Genomic DNA, 15614 nt, shown 5'->3' with positions numbered 1-15614 from the left:
CGGAGCACAGGCTCCGGACGCGCAGGCCCAGCGGCCATGGCTCACGGGCCCAGCCGCTCCGCGGCACGTGGGATCCTCCCAGACCGGGGCGCGAACCCGGTTCCCCCGCATCGGCAGGCGGACGCGCAACCACTGCGCCACCAGGGAAGCCCGATAAATTTATCTTTAAATTAGTCTGTAGAGGTTCTCTTTTTTTCCCCAAGTAACTAACCAGTTATCTTGTGATGTTAAGTTGAGGGTAATGGCAGGAGCTTACATGCTGAGACTGGCTTGTGATGATGACATTCCCATATAAATTGATAGATAAAATGAGCTTCACAAACAATGAACAATGACTGGGGAGTTCTACTGAACCCCTGTCAGATGGTAAAAGAAACTAAGGACAAAGTCGATTAATTTATTTTGTGAAGAAAGTGCTCTAAATGTTTTTTGTTTTAGGTTTCTATGCTTGAATCTGCTCAACAACAGGCAGCCAATGTACCAATCTTAGAAGAACAGATTATAAATTTGGAAGCAGAAGTTTCAGCCCAAGATAAAGTTTTGAGGTAAAACTTACAGCTTTAAAATATTTATTTTCTACTTTTACTTTTTGACGTATCTTGTTAAAATTTGTCCCCCACCCCAATAAATCCATATTGGTATATAGACTGTCTTAGTTAGAACTTGTTGATTCTGTTTTCAGTCCATCATAACTCCTCTTGGCTGCAGGATACATGCAGTATATAGGGGCTAAAAAAGACTAAATCTAAGCTGAGATGCTTATTTATGTGTTTTCATGAATATGAACTAGTTTGCTTGTTGCCGCCTGCATAGTAATATGTACTTAGTACTTCGATGGGAGTTCAAGAAGTAAAATACAAGGAATCAGGCACTTTATAATTTATCTTCCTCTTCTGCTATGAATAAAATTAGAAATATATGCATACTAAATAGCATATTGGTCCATTTTAGAGATTCTCAAAAGAGTAGTTCTGGGACCAGCGGTATGAGCATCATCTGGGAACTTGTAAGAAATGCAGATCTCAGTTCCTGTCTCAGACTTATGGAGTCACAAACTCTGGGAGGTGGGACCCAGCAATCTGTGTTTTAACAAGTCCTGCAGATGATTCTGATACACACTAAAGTCATCTCTCATGACCATCAGAATTTTGTAATTTTCTTTGTAATACATATGTTAAGTTTATTCCTAGATATTTTATATTTTTGGTTGTTGTGAATTTGTTCTTGTTCTGTTCATTGATAGTATATAGGAAGGCTACTGCTTTTTGTATAATACTATAATTATTTTGTAATTGGACTATTTGTCATACTTTTAATTAATTCTAATTTTTATTTTGATTCTCCTGGGTTTTCCAGGTAGCTAATGATATTATCAGCAAAAAAAAAGAACCTTGTCTTTCTTTTCCAAAATTTATACTTACTACTTTTTCATTTTAGTTTTTGCAACTGTCAGAAAAATCACTGGATATACTGGTGATAACAGTCATACTTATCTAGTTTCTGAAATATACCTAATACTTCTAGTATCTGATCATTAAATAGGATATAATCTTTTATTTCAGATATATTTATCATCTGATAGAAGTATCCTTTTATTCCTTATGAAAACTAATAGTTCACAAGTGATGAATATACCTTGTCTCTTGTTAAATATTTGTTTCTCTTAACTCAGTGATTTAAACTAATAGAATTCCTGACGTTGAACTATTTCTTGCCTACCTGAAATAATCTCTTCAACAGCCTTTAAAAGTATCTTTATTTTGTAGAGAGGCAGAAGATAAATTAGAGCAGAGTCAGAAAATGGTGACTGAAAAGGAACAGAGTTTGCAGAAGTCCCAAGAGGAATGTATAAAGCTGAAGGTAGACTTACTTGAACAAAGTAAACAAGGAAAGAGGTATGTGTTTTTAAAGCAAATAATTGTTTTTGTAGGGGAGAAACAAAGAATATAGTACCTGTTTAAAATCTACTTAGTTTTTGAAGTGAAAAAATTTCAGTAATTTGGCAGTAGAAAATTTAATGTTCTTTTTTGTCCATTAATTTTTAAAAATTTTTGATTAAAAATTTCATGTGTGGACTTTATGGTATTGGCATTTTGAATTAGGATTAATTCCTTAAAGCCCGATAATGATTATCAATGAAATGATACTTACTTATTTCTGAAATTAAATAAAATCCACGAGAAAGTGTGGTTGGGTCTCCCTTCAGGAATACATAAGTAATGCAAAAATATCTATTTTGTATAAACCATGTCTTAAGATAAAGTTTTCTAGTTAGCTTTGACCATATAACCATTAACTTTGAATGTTAACTTTTATACTAATAAAGATGAAAAATTTTTTAGTTTAATGAGATTTTACAATATAATAATGTAATTATAGCAGCTTTTACACAGGGTAAAATCATTATTTGCATTTTTATCTTCTCTGGCAACAAAAATATGTTTTAAAAATTTATTCTATGGTATAAATAATGTTATGAAGAGGGCTTCCCTGGTGGCGCAGTGGTTGAGGGTCCGCCTGCCGATGCAGGGGACGTGGGTTCGTGCCCCGGTCCGGGAGGATCCCACATGCCGCAGAGCGGCTGGGCCCGTGAGCCATGGCCGCTGAGCCTGCATGTCCGGAGCCTGTGCTCTGCAACGGGAGAGGCCGCGGCAGTGAGAGGCCCGCATACAGCAAAAAAAATAAAATAAATAAAAAAATAATAATAATGTTATGAAGAAAGTGTTTTCTGAAAAGTTGTCATACATAGATAAATATTTGTTTGCGTTTGCATTTAAACTTCTAAAAACTGCTCAAAACCCATCTATGTCATTTTTTGATTACAATGAGTTTGGAAGAACATTTTCTCAGCAGTATTTGGTTAGTATAGCTCAGGTTACAATATATATTTGGTAGGCAATATTACTTAGTGGAAGTGTTTAGGTTTTGGAGTCAAACAGCCAGTTTTTACCTCTAAGTGACTTTGTTACCTTGGGGAAACTACTTAACCTTCTTGAACCTCAGTTTGTTCATCTATTAAGTCAAGATGATATTGTCTTGATGTGAGGAATAAATGAAAAAAGAAACGTAAGGTGCTTTGTAAATAATAAACACTAACAAATGTAGCTATTGTAAATGTAAACTGTGTGATTAAATATTCTGAAATTCAGACTTTACTTACTCAGATGAGCTTTTTATACATGATAATTTAAAATAACAAGATAATAATATATGAAGACAAGCCTTACAATGTAGCTTAAAAAAAGTACAGAGAAAGAGTGACTAGTTCTCTCTGTAGAACTTATACAAGAGATGATTTTTAGGGTAGTGTATTGACTACGCTGTCATAAGGTGAGTAAGTAGGGATGGACACGTTCTGGACAGCATGTGCAAAGTCATAGAAGTATAAAAGAACATCATTTCTGAAGAACTCTAGGAGTTTTGTGTACTTATAAATGGACAGGTGTAGTAGGATTTGAGGGAAAAGATGGGCTTGGTCCAGACTAAATGGCTTTGTGTTTTATGCCAAAAGATTTGTGTTTTAACCTGGAGAGGATAAATAGGCAATTGAGATTTTTAGGTAGAGATGTGACATGAAGACTCTTGGAGCTTTTTGAAGAACTAGAATGAAGATTGGCATTCTGAAAATGAAAGATCAAAACCTTTGCAAAGACTTTTCTTTGGGTGATGATTAATCATAATGGATTAAAAAGCCAGTATAAAGGCAGAGGTTGTTGAGCTTTATGCTGTTTATAAGAGACATACTTAAAACATGGGCTTCCCTGGTGACGCAGTGGTTGAGAGTCCGCCTGCTGATACAGGGGACGCGGGTTCGTGCCCCGGTCCGGGAGGATCCCGCATGCCGCGGAGCGGCTGGGCCTGTGAGCCATGGCCGCTGGGCCTGCGCGTCTGCAGCCTGTGCTCCACAACAGGAGAGGCCACGACAGTGAGAGGCCCGCGTACCGCAAAAACAAAAACAAAAACAAAAACATAATAAGGACACAGGATAAACAACAAAGTCCTACCGTATAGGACAGGGGACTATATTCAGTATTCTGTAATAAACCATAATGGTAAAGAATATGAAAAAAATATATATATGTATAACTGAGTCACTTTGCTGTACAGCAGAAATTAAACACAATGTTGTTAAAAAAAAAAGAAAGAAAAAAACACATAAGGACACAGAAAAGATGAACTCAAAGGGATGAAAAGAAATGTTTCAGGCTAATAGTCACCAAAACAAAGTAGGTATAGCTATATTAATATCACACAGAATAGTTCTAAGTGCAACAAGCATTACTAGAGTTAAAAAGAACTCATATATATAATGTTTAGGTAACACTTAAGCAGGGAGCTATAAAGATTCTAAACCTCTATTTATCTAATAATTTAGTCCCAAAATACTTAAAGAAAACAAAATTTCAGTGAAGAAATCTGCAATCATACAGGGAACACTTTTACAGATTTACTAGAATTGTGAGATTAAGCAACAAAAATGTAAGAAGCTGAAGAGTTGAGTGATTAATAATCTTGATCTAATGGATGTATGTATGGAACCTTGTAGCCAACAATTTGAGAATTCACATTCTTTCAGGCACTCGTAGAACATTTATAATTTGTTACCTCACTCTGCCAGAAAGCATGAATTTTAACAAAGATAAAAATATTTGTGTCATACATATCACCTTCTCAGACCACAGTATAATTAAGTTAAATCTAACAACCCCGCCCCCCCCACCCCCAAATCATGTATGTTTGAAAATTTAAAATCAACCTTCTTGCTACTCATGGACCATTGAAGAAATTATGAAAATTAGAAGACTTAGAACTGAGTGATATAAAAAATACTGCAGCTTGTGGGCTGCAGCCAAAGATATTCTCAGAAGAAAATTTTTAGTCTCCTGTACATGTATTAAAATTAGTATGTGAGGGACTTCCCTGGTGACACAATGGTTAAGAATCCGCCTGCCAATGCAGGGGACCTGGGTTCGAGCGCTGGTCCAGGAGGATCCCACATACCACGGAGCAACTAAGCCTGTGTGCCACAACTACTGAGCCTGCACTCTAGAGCCCACAAGCCACAACTACCGAGCCCACGTGCCACAACTTCTGAAGCCCACACACCTAGAGCCTGTGCTCTGCAGCAAGAGAAGCCACCATAATGAGAAGCCCGCTTGCCGCAACCAGAGAAAACCTGCGCACAGCAACAGAGACCCAACGCAGCCAAAGATAAATAAACAAAAATAAATAAATTTATTTAAAAAAATAATAAAATTAGTATGTGAATGAGCTGAAACATTCAATTTATGTAGTCAGGAAAAGGACATAAAAGAAAGAGCTTGATCAAAAGAAAAATAGAAGTAATTAAATAATAAAGATAAGGATGAAATAGAAAACAAAGAAACAATAGAGAATCCCCAAAACCTAAATCTGGTTCTTTTCACAGTGACCAAGGTAATGGGCATCAGACAAGATTAAGAGAAAAGGCATAAAAACCAATATGGGAATTGAAAAGGAACTCCTAAGTTACAGATTTAGCTATGATTTAAGAAATAAGACCAAGTACTATGAACCATTTTAGGATAATACATTTGAAAACTTAGACTAAATAAATGATTTCCCAACAAAGTTAAGTTTAACAAAACTAACTTAAGCATAAATTGAAAACCTTCGGGATTTCCCTGGTGGTCCAGTGGCTAAGACTCTGCGTTCCCTGGTAGTCCAGTGGCTAAGACTCTGCGCTCCCAATGCAGGGGACTCGGGTTCGATCCCTGGTCAGGGAACTAGATACCACATGCCGCAACTAAGAGTTCACATGCCCCAACTAAAGATCCCACATGCCACAACTAAAGACCCCCGCATGCTGCAACTAAAGATTCCACATGTGGCAACAAAGATCCCATGTGCCACAACTAAGACCCGGTGCAGCCAAATAAATAATTAAATAAATGAATGTTTTAAATAAATAAATTGAAAACCTTAATAGTTGTTTAGCTATTAAAGGTATTGAATCAATCATTAGAAATTTCCCCACGAAAAAATAAAATAATCAAAATGATGATGACGAAAGGAACAGTCCCATTATGGCACATGGTGGCTAAAATGAAAAAGACAGTATCAAGTTTTGAATTTGTAGAGCAACTGGAATTCAAATATATTTATAGTAGGAGTATAAATTGGTAGAACCACTCTGGAAAACTATTTGTCAGTATCTACTAAATCTAAACGTAAGTCACCCCTATGATCCAGCATCCACTCCAACAGAAATGAAGACCTGTATCTATCAAAAGACATGTGCAAGAATGCTCAAAGTAGCTTTATTAATAATTGCTAAGTGTTCATCAACAGCAGAATTAATAAATATATTCATTCATATTCTGAAATATATGCATCAGTGAAAAAGAACAACTATAGTTCTTTAACAACAGGGACAGATACTACAGATGTTAAGCAAAGGAAGCCAGATGCAAAAGAATACTGTGTATTTCCTTAAGAAATCAAGAATAAGCAAAATTAATATATGGTGTTAAAAGTCCAAATAGTGTTTACCTTTTTAGGTGAAGAGTATTGACTGGGAGGGTGCACAAGGGAGCCTTTTGGGTGCTGGAAATGTTCTATATTTGATCTGGATAGTAGTTATGTGGGTACATACATATGTACAAATTCATTCACTTAAGATGTGAGCACTTCACTCAATAAAAAATTAAAATAAAATAACTATAAGTTAAATCTGAAAAAATCTACAGAAGATAGGTACAGTCTTAATGGAGGTTTAAAAATGTACTCAGGATTTGTTTTGATCAGGTGTGGCAAGATAGACATGGAAATGGCTGTCATAAATGAAGAAGTTTTTACACTCACAGATTACTAGAAATAGGAGATATGACATGTCATGTAGAGGGACCACACAGGGAAGTATCAGGGTTGTTCAGAAGGCAGAGGGAGTTGGGAAGAAAATATGAACAAGAGGTTATACTGTGGTTTCTGTGGGAAGAAACGGTTGAGGTAGGGTATTCAGCCTTCGGATTGGCTAGTATGAATAATCTTAGTGCGCAGAGGTGTAAGACTGTCCTGAGTGGTCTAGTACCTGGTCTTGGGATGATTAGGACAGGAGAATATTAGCCCGGTGTGTAAGAGCCAGATAGAGGAATGGGGAGTGGGCTCTGGATTGCTTAGTTTGCGTATGAAAGGTACACTCCCATGTGCAAAGTTTATTAATCTCTGAGAATTGGCTAGCCCTGGGAGGGCCAGTCTTCCTAGGGTCAGTAATGCCCCAGATGTCAAAATATCAGACTAAAAATACATACTTAATACAATGGAGAAAATAATAAAGCTTCTTTGAAAGCCTTAAGAGAAGATCTGACTAATGAGGTGTATACCATTTTTCTGGGAGGGAACCTAACATGAAGGTGTCAGTTCTTCCCAAAATAGTTTATACATTCAGTACAATTCCAATCAATATCCCAACAAAATTTTTGGTAGAACTTAATGAACTGACCCTAAAAATCATGTGGAAGAACCAATGTCCAAGAACAAACAAGGCACTTTTGAAGCTGTAGACCAAGGTAGAGAACATGTCTATAGATAACAAGACTTCTAAAGTTATACTAATTAAGTCAATGTGATATTGGTATAGGAATAAACAAAAAGATCAGTGGTACAGAACAGAGACTCTTAAGCAAACATGCATACAGTGGAATCTTCATAATGTAACAGGTGGCATTACAAATCAGGGCAAAGGACGGAAGAATCAATAATTAAGGTGCTGGACAAACTGACATCATGTGTTTCATATGTGATATAGTGAGAAGGGTACAACACCATTTATGTGGTATGCCTCTTGAGAATGAATAGCCTGAAACTAATCATGAGGAAACATGAGACAAGCTCAGATTGGTCTACTGTAAAACAACTGTTTATTCTTCAAAAATGTCACTGTCATGAAAGACTGAGAAAAGCTGAGAAGATGTTCCAGATTAAGGAGACTAAAGAGACATGATAACTAAAAGCAGTAAGTGACCCTGGATCAGAAGAAGGAAAATTCCATAAAGAAATTATTGGAATAATTAATAAAGTTCATATATGAATGTGTATTAGACTGTAATATTGTATCAATTTTAGATTTCTTAAATTTGATAGTTACTTGTGGTTATATTACTAACTTGTGGTTATATTACTATTTACTCTAGGATATATAGTTCAGTGCAAAAAAATCTCTTAAGTGAGAGACATAAAGCAATGGTGGCAAAATATCAAAAAGTGGTTGAATCCACATTAAGGGTATACTGACTTAATTTTAAAAACAAATAATTCAGGAGGACTTCCCTGGGGGCCCAGTGGGTAAGACTCTGCTCTCGCAATGCAGGGGCCCCAGGTTCGATCCCTGGTCGGGGAACTAGATCCTGCATGCATGCTGCAATTAAGGAGTTTCCATGCCACTACTAAGAGTGCATGCTGCAACTAAGAAGTCTGCATGCCTCAACTAAAAGATCCCACATGCAGCAACGAAGATCCCACATGCTGCAACTAAGACCCGGCGCAGCCTAAATAAATAAATAAATAAATATTTTTTAAAAAAAACTTCAAAAATGATTCTGGGAGAATTGATTATTGATTAAAAAATTAAATTAGATTCCTGCCTCATACTATACCTGCATTAAAAAAAAATTCCAGGTGGATTAAAGGCCAATTGTGAACAGTAAAACTTTTGGAGAAAATATATGAGAACAGTTTCTGTGTTGTCTCATGGTAGGGAAGAATGTTTTATATGAGAATAGTTTATGTGTTGTCTCATGGTAGGGAAGAATGTTTTAAAATGAGAGCAAAAAAGCATGAATATTATAGGAAAAGATTGCTAAATTTTAAGTCCGTTAAAATAAAAACCTTCTGTTTATAAAACTCATCAATTAAGAAGTGAAAAAGACAAGACTAATGGTTGGGGAAATATTTGCAAATAATATAATTCACAAAGATTAATATCCAGAATTTGTAAAGAACTCTCACAAATCGATAAGAAAAGGCAGGGTGGGGAGGAGATATCCAATAATAAAAGACAAAGAATCTGTAGAGGTAAAGGACAGGAAACTCAAATATCCAATGAAACATGAAAGTTGCTTAACCTCACTGTCATCAAAAATGTAAATTAAAACTACAGTGAGGTTGTAAAGCTACAAACATGTCACACTATTAGATTGGCAAAAGTTTTAAATTTGATGATATTGTAGTAACTCACTGAGCATTTATTATGTGTAAACACTTTTCTAAGTGCTTTAGGTATATAACTTATTTGTTCCTCACACAATCATAAGAGTTTGATAATATCCTCATTTTATAGATGAAGAAACTGAATTAGAGAGAAGTTAAGGTCACCCATTTAGAAAGTGGTAGAGGTAGAATTTGAACCCAAACGCTGTGGCCCTAGGGCCCAATGAATTGACTACCGTGACAGAAGTAGTAGTGCAAAGTGGTTAGGTAGAAAGATTATGGAAACAGGTTACATTCCCAGTAACCCATGAGATCTTGGGCAAGTTACTTAACCTCTCATTTCCTCGTTTGTGGCACTTACTTTATCATGGGTCGTTGGGAGGCTTAGATAGGTTACTATTTTATTATTATTCTATACTGCTTCTCTAAGTGTGGGTGAAGGTGTGGTATAAACTCATACACATTTCTGGTTAGGAGAGTAAATTGGTGCAGCTGCTGTACTCCTTTTGTTTTTTTAAAGGATTTAATAAATTGAAGGTGTACCATAGTACCTTCAACTTTGAAATACCTTTTGGAAAATATCTAGCAATTCAGCTCCTAATTATTTATCTTAAAGAAACTCTCACACATATTGCCAAGGAACTATGCACCAAGATGTTCATTGCAACATTGTGTTAGCTGGAAGCAACCTCAATGTCTATCAACTAAAAAAATGGATGAATAAATTATGCTATTTTTATACAATAGAATAGTATATATTAGATTTTTAAAAGTGAACTATAGTCACATGGGTGAATATAGATATGTCTTGAATGATAATGAACAAAAGTAGTCTGTGGAAGGATATATACATTGTGGTGCCATTCATATAAAGTGTATAGAAAAAGATTACGATATTTCATTGAATGTAAGATTCCACAGATTTTAAGGTGTACTGTTATTTTAGTAATCACTAAGAAAAAATATCATGAAACTATGGTATACCATCAATCATAAAATACATAATAATTTTAGAGATGTTAAAAATGTGAAAACTGTGCCTCTTACAATAGATGAACTATGATGTATTGTTTGTGGATTTTTTGATCAACATGTGAATGTACAAAATGTATGATGATAATAAAACAAAGTCACACTAGGGTTACCTCTGTGGAAGAAGTCAGGGGAATGGGATTTGGAGGTGAACAGGGACCTCAACTCTGTAATGTCTATAATGTTTTGTTTGCTTAAAATAAAAAGGCTACATGAAACAAAAATAGCAAAGAGTTAAGATTCACAAAAGTTGGGTTGGGAGTACATGTATATATTTATCCATTCTTTTCTGTGTGGCTGAAAATATTATGACCTTTTTTTTGTTGTTGTTGTTGTTTTGTTTTTGTTTTTTTTTTTTTTGTGGTATGCGGGCCTCCCTCTGCTGCGGCCCTAAAAAAATGGATGAATAAATTATGCTATTTTTATACAATAGAATAGTATATATTAGATTTTTAAAAGTGAACTATAGTCACATGGGTGAATATAGATATGTCTTGAATGATAATGAACAAAAGTAGTCTGTGGAAGGATATATACATTGTGGTGCCATTCATATAAAGTGTATAGAAAAAGATTACGATATTTCATTGAATGTAAGATTCCACAGATTTTAAGGTGTACTGTTATTTTAGTAATCACTAAGAAAAAATATCATGAAACTATGGTATACCATCAATCATAAAATACATAATAATTTTAGAGATGTTAAAAATGTGAAAACTGTGCCTCTTACAATAGATGAACTATGATGTATTGTTTGTGGATTTTTTGATCAACATGTGAATGTACAAAATGTATGATGATAATAAAACAAAGTCACACTAGGGTTACCTCTGTGGAAGAAGTCAGGGGAATGGGATTTGGAGGTGAACAGGGACCTCAACTCTGTAATGTCTATAATGTTTTGTTTGCTTAAAATAAAAAGGCTACATGAAACAAAAATAGCAAAGAGTTAAGATTCACAAAAGTTGGGTTGGGAGTACATGTATATATTTATCCATTCTTTTCTGTGTGGCTGAAAATATTATGACCTTTTTTTTTTTGTTGTTATTGTTTTGTTTTTGTTTTTTTTTTTTTTGTGGTATGCGGGCCTCCCTCTGTTGTGGCCTCTCCCGTTGCGGAGCACAGGCTCCGGACGCGCAGGCCCAGCGGCCATGGCTCACGGGCCCAGCCGCTCCGCGGCATGCGGGATCCTCCCAGACCGGGGCGCGAACCCGGTTCCCCTGCATCGGCAGGCGGACGCGCAACCACTGCGCCACCAGGGAAGCCCCCATATTATAACCTTTTTATAAATATTGGTGGTGGGACTTCCCTGGTGGCGCAGTGGTTAAGAATCCGCCTGCCAATGCAGGGGACACGGGTTCGAGCCCTGGTCCGGGAAGATCCCACATGCCGCGGAGTAACTAAGCCCCGTGAGCCACAACTACTGAGCCTGCACTCTAGAGCCTGCAAGCCACAAGTACTGAGCCCACGTGCCACAACTGCTGTGCGCCTAGAGCCTGTGCTCCACAAGAGAAGCCACCGCAATGAGAAGCCCGCGCACCGCAACGAGGAGTAGCCCCCGCTCGCCGCATCTAGAGAAAGCCTGTGCACAGTAACAAAGACCCAACGCAGCCAATAAATAAATAAAACTATTAAATCTGGTCAAAAGTATGGACCGTTTAAAAAATACAAAGTGAAAAATACAGGTATCCTTTGCTCTCTGAATTCTAGCTATGCCAACTAAGGAATGGAATATATTCTCGTAGATTTTCAAATAAATCCCTTATTGTTTAAACTCTTTTATTTGAAACTTGGAACCAGACAGACATCTCTGATATCCACAGTTGCTGTCCAAATTTAAGAATCCCATATATTCAGGAAGTAAGAGATACTTTCACTTGAATTTGTAAGCCAATAGAGAAGAGACTGAAAATACAGAAGAGTCCTGAAAGGGAGGAACTATGATCCAGAGTATAGATAAAGGAATTCACCTTGGATAAGAGAGGAGTCACTAACTTCAAAATAATGTGATGAAAATAAGTTTAAATATAGAAAAATTTTTAGATGTGGGTATGAAATTGACCAAGTTCCAGTCTAGTAGTCTCAATTCAGTGTGAGAGGTATGAAGAAAGGTCAGGATGAACTAAGAGGTGAGACAGAATGGTTGGGCTTAAGACAGTGCTTGGTAGTGGTTGGATTTTGTTGTTCAGATTTTATATCTTTTTTGAAAATTTACTTGGCCTTTTCAAAGATCACAGGATTTACTGAGTATTTTTAATATACTAGACAGTGGATTGATTCTGTAATACCTGATCTTTGAAAATTTATCATGTAGCCTCAGGCAACTTCCCTAATATGTCTTTTCCAGACAGAGAAAAAATTGCCAACACATAAGAATGTCTGTATGTTTCAAAGTTTATAAGTATTTTATGTTCTATTTTATTTTTCAAATAGATATCATAGTGAGGAAATTATTGTAGTCTAGTTTTCATTTTGCCATTTAAAGCCTTATACTCTTTTTTTTTTTTTTTTTTTTTTTTTTTTTTTGTGGTATGCGGGCCTCTCACTGTTGTGGCCTCTCCTGTTGCGGAGCACAGGCTCCGGACGCGCAAGCTCAGCGGCCATGGCTCACGGGCCCAGCCGCTCCGTGGCATGTGGGATCCTCTCGGACCGGGGCACGAACCTGCGTCCCCTGCATTGGCAGGCGGACTCTCAACCACTGTGCCACCAGGGAAGCCCTATACTCTTTTTTAACACCGAAAAATCTGCTTCTCTCTAGTTATTCCTTATAATTAAATATAGGTTATTTTGGAACTTAAATACACAAGTACAGAGCATTCTTTACTTTTATTAATTATCTCTTGTTAAACTTTAGAGCTGAACGACAAAGGAATGAAGCACTATATAATGCTGAAGAGCTAAGTAAAGCTTTCCAACATTATAAAGAAAAAGTGGCTGAAAAACTGGAAAAGGTAAGAGGCAGTTGTGCAAATTCAGTGTTTTGTATTACCATCCACATTCTGAAAATATAGACATAAATAGAATATTTATGGTTAAAGTGGGGAGTAATTTTTATGATCTCATTCATAATAAAATCATTGAAACAAAGAATTTATAATTATTAGTTAAGTATAATATTTACCATCTTCTTATAATGAGCAGAAACTTTCTTATCCAGAGAAGGAAAAGAGTGGAGACAAGGAACAAAATGTAGAGAAAGATGCGGTGAGTGAGCAGTTTGGCGCTATAGAAGTAAAAGCAGGAAATTTGTTCCCATCACCTCAGTGAAAATGAAGGCAGAGTAGATTATGTAGCCTTTAATTGGTCTCCTTAGACATAACACCCTGAGAGAGGCTCACTTCTGCCTCTCAGAGGGAAGGTTCCTTGAATAGGTTCTACATAGTAATATAGTGGCTTAATTACATTCATTGAATATCTTCAAGTAATACCACATGATAATAAACCTGTTTGGAGGGAGGCCACTTGTTGGACATTAAGATAAATTCTTTATATCCTTAATTAATATAAATTATTTATATCCTTAATTAATATTTACAAATTCTGTTCAAAGAAATGTAGAAGGATAGAAGAAATATTAAAAATAAGAAAAATTTAAGATCCCATTAGATACTGACGTCTTAAGTGTGAATTAATAAGATCACTGTTTTGAAAGCCTTGGAAAGGTCCCTGTGGGAAAGAAATATTGTAGAAGGGATTTTTAATAAGGTAATCTGGAGTGGGAGGTAGAATACTTAGTAGGGGGAATATCCTCCTAGAGAGGGAGGACTTTATAGAGGAAAGAGAGGAAAATGTAAGAGATGATTTTTTTCATACTTCTTAGGATTATCAATTTCAAACTGCTCAGCAGAGCCCTATAGTTAGATAGATATAACAAAGGAAGTGGGGCAGATCTGTCCAGTCCTCCATTCCCACCACTCAAACCTGGATGCTTGACTTTTATCTGTTTTAAATTTGGGGCTGTGATTTCCTTGGGAGTATTCTGTGGCTATAATTTCAAAAATTACTTCTCTGGAACATTTACACTAAAGTTAGCCTTTAGTAACTTGATGCAGCATCTCTATATGAGTTGCTTGCCTTGTCCACATAAGAGCAGAACAATTCTGCTTTCAGGTAATCATGCTGTTGTTCCTTTCTTGTAGGCTCTTAACCATTTCTGGACAGGTGGTAGCATTCCCCCCTCCCTGTTCTTTGTTGCTGGAAGTTCACTTTGCTCCTTTCACTACAAGGCTGGGGACTTAAACTTGTGGAGTACTTACTTCACTCTCCTGCTTATTTCCAAAATCACTACATTTTAATTTGAAATACCTAAAACTTATGACCACATTAGTGCATCCACTTAAAACAAATTATTGTTTTAGGTTCAAGCTGAAGAAGCAATATTAGAGAAAAATCTAATTAACTGTGAAAAAGAAAATAAAAGGCTACAGGAAAAGTGTGGTCTATATAAAAGTGAACTTGAAATTCTGAAAGAGAAATTAAGGTACAGTATCCTATTGTAAAAAAAGGATTTTTGTGTGGAAATAGAGAAAAAACTGAAACATTTAAAAATAGAATATTTTGAATTCTGTAATTTTGACCTTAAATAATGTAGAAAGATAGGCATCCATGACTGAAATTGTTTTCTACTTGTAAATTTAGGATTTTAAATGAATAAAACATGTGTTGATGTTAATATAGTTGTAAATATAGAGTAATATGATCAACATATTTGCTTTGAATATATTTAGAAAAAATTAACACAGATGTATTGTCCCTGTAGTGTGACCACATTAGCTAGTAAAATATGTATTCTTCAAATCATGAAGCATCACCTAGTCTAACCTCATTTCAGAGGTGTTAAAAATGTGAAAAAGGGAACTGATGAAATACAATAACAGTTCTAAACAGTAGATTGTTCTAATGTTTGACATGTTTTTATAGGTATATACATATATATTTTAAAATGCTGCGTAGTAATCTGTTAATGGTTAATTAGACTCTATCTTTTAGAGTTGTGGCTAATAAATAGTTTGTGATTTTTTTCCTTATACTATCTAAAACTTTCTTGATGCTGCAAAATATTGTGTCAGGATTTTGGAGCTAACTCTCTTGTCATACACTTTTTAAAAGGGAGCAGAAATACCTCCAAGATAGTGGGATTATTCTGCTCAACTACTTACTGTGAGACACTGGGCAAGTTTCATAACCTTTCCTTGCCTTGTTTTCCTCCATCTGTAAGCAGGGAGTAACAATAGTGCTAGCCACATAAAGTTGTGAGTGCCTAGCATGCAGAAGGTAGGCACTCAGTAAATGTGAGCAAGTATTATTATTTCACAGTTAAGCTTTAAAATATTTAAAAAATGAGATTAACTAAATATGATTATTGAAAATAAATGTATGTTTTATTTTCATTT

General features: G+C 35.8%; 1 protein-coding gene across 11 annotated transcripts in view; it reads left to right on the top strand.

Annotated features, from left to right (window-relative positions):
• Positions 1-15614, top strand: part of CCDC18 (coiled-coil domain containing 18) — a 187763-nt gene that overhangs the window by 18159 nt on the left and 153990 nt on the right. For all 11 annotated transcript variants that reach the window (XM_055084457.1, XM_055084456.1, XM_024119641.3 and 8 more), the window contains 4 exons: positions 439-545; positions 1767-1895; positions 13076-13172; positions 14580-14701. In XM_055084457.1, coding sequence (XP_054940432.1) covers positions 439-545; positions 1767-1895; positions 13076-13172; positions 14580-14701 — 455 coding nt within the window. The remainder of the gene's footprint in view (positions 1-438; positions 546-1766; positions 1896-13075; positions 13173-14579; positions 14702-15614) is intronic.

Source organism: Physeter macrocephalus, chromosome 4 (genome assembly GCF_002837175.3).
Source record: "Physeter macrocephalus isolate SW-GA chromosome 4, ASM283717v5, whole genome shotgun sequence".
Classification (NCBI taxonomy): Eukaryota; Metazoa; Chordata; class Mammalia; order Artiodactyla; family Physeteridae; genus Physeter; species Physeter macrocephalus.
Note: the sequence above shows the minus strand (reverse complement) of the source record. Positions and strands in the feature narration are given on the sequence as shown.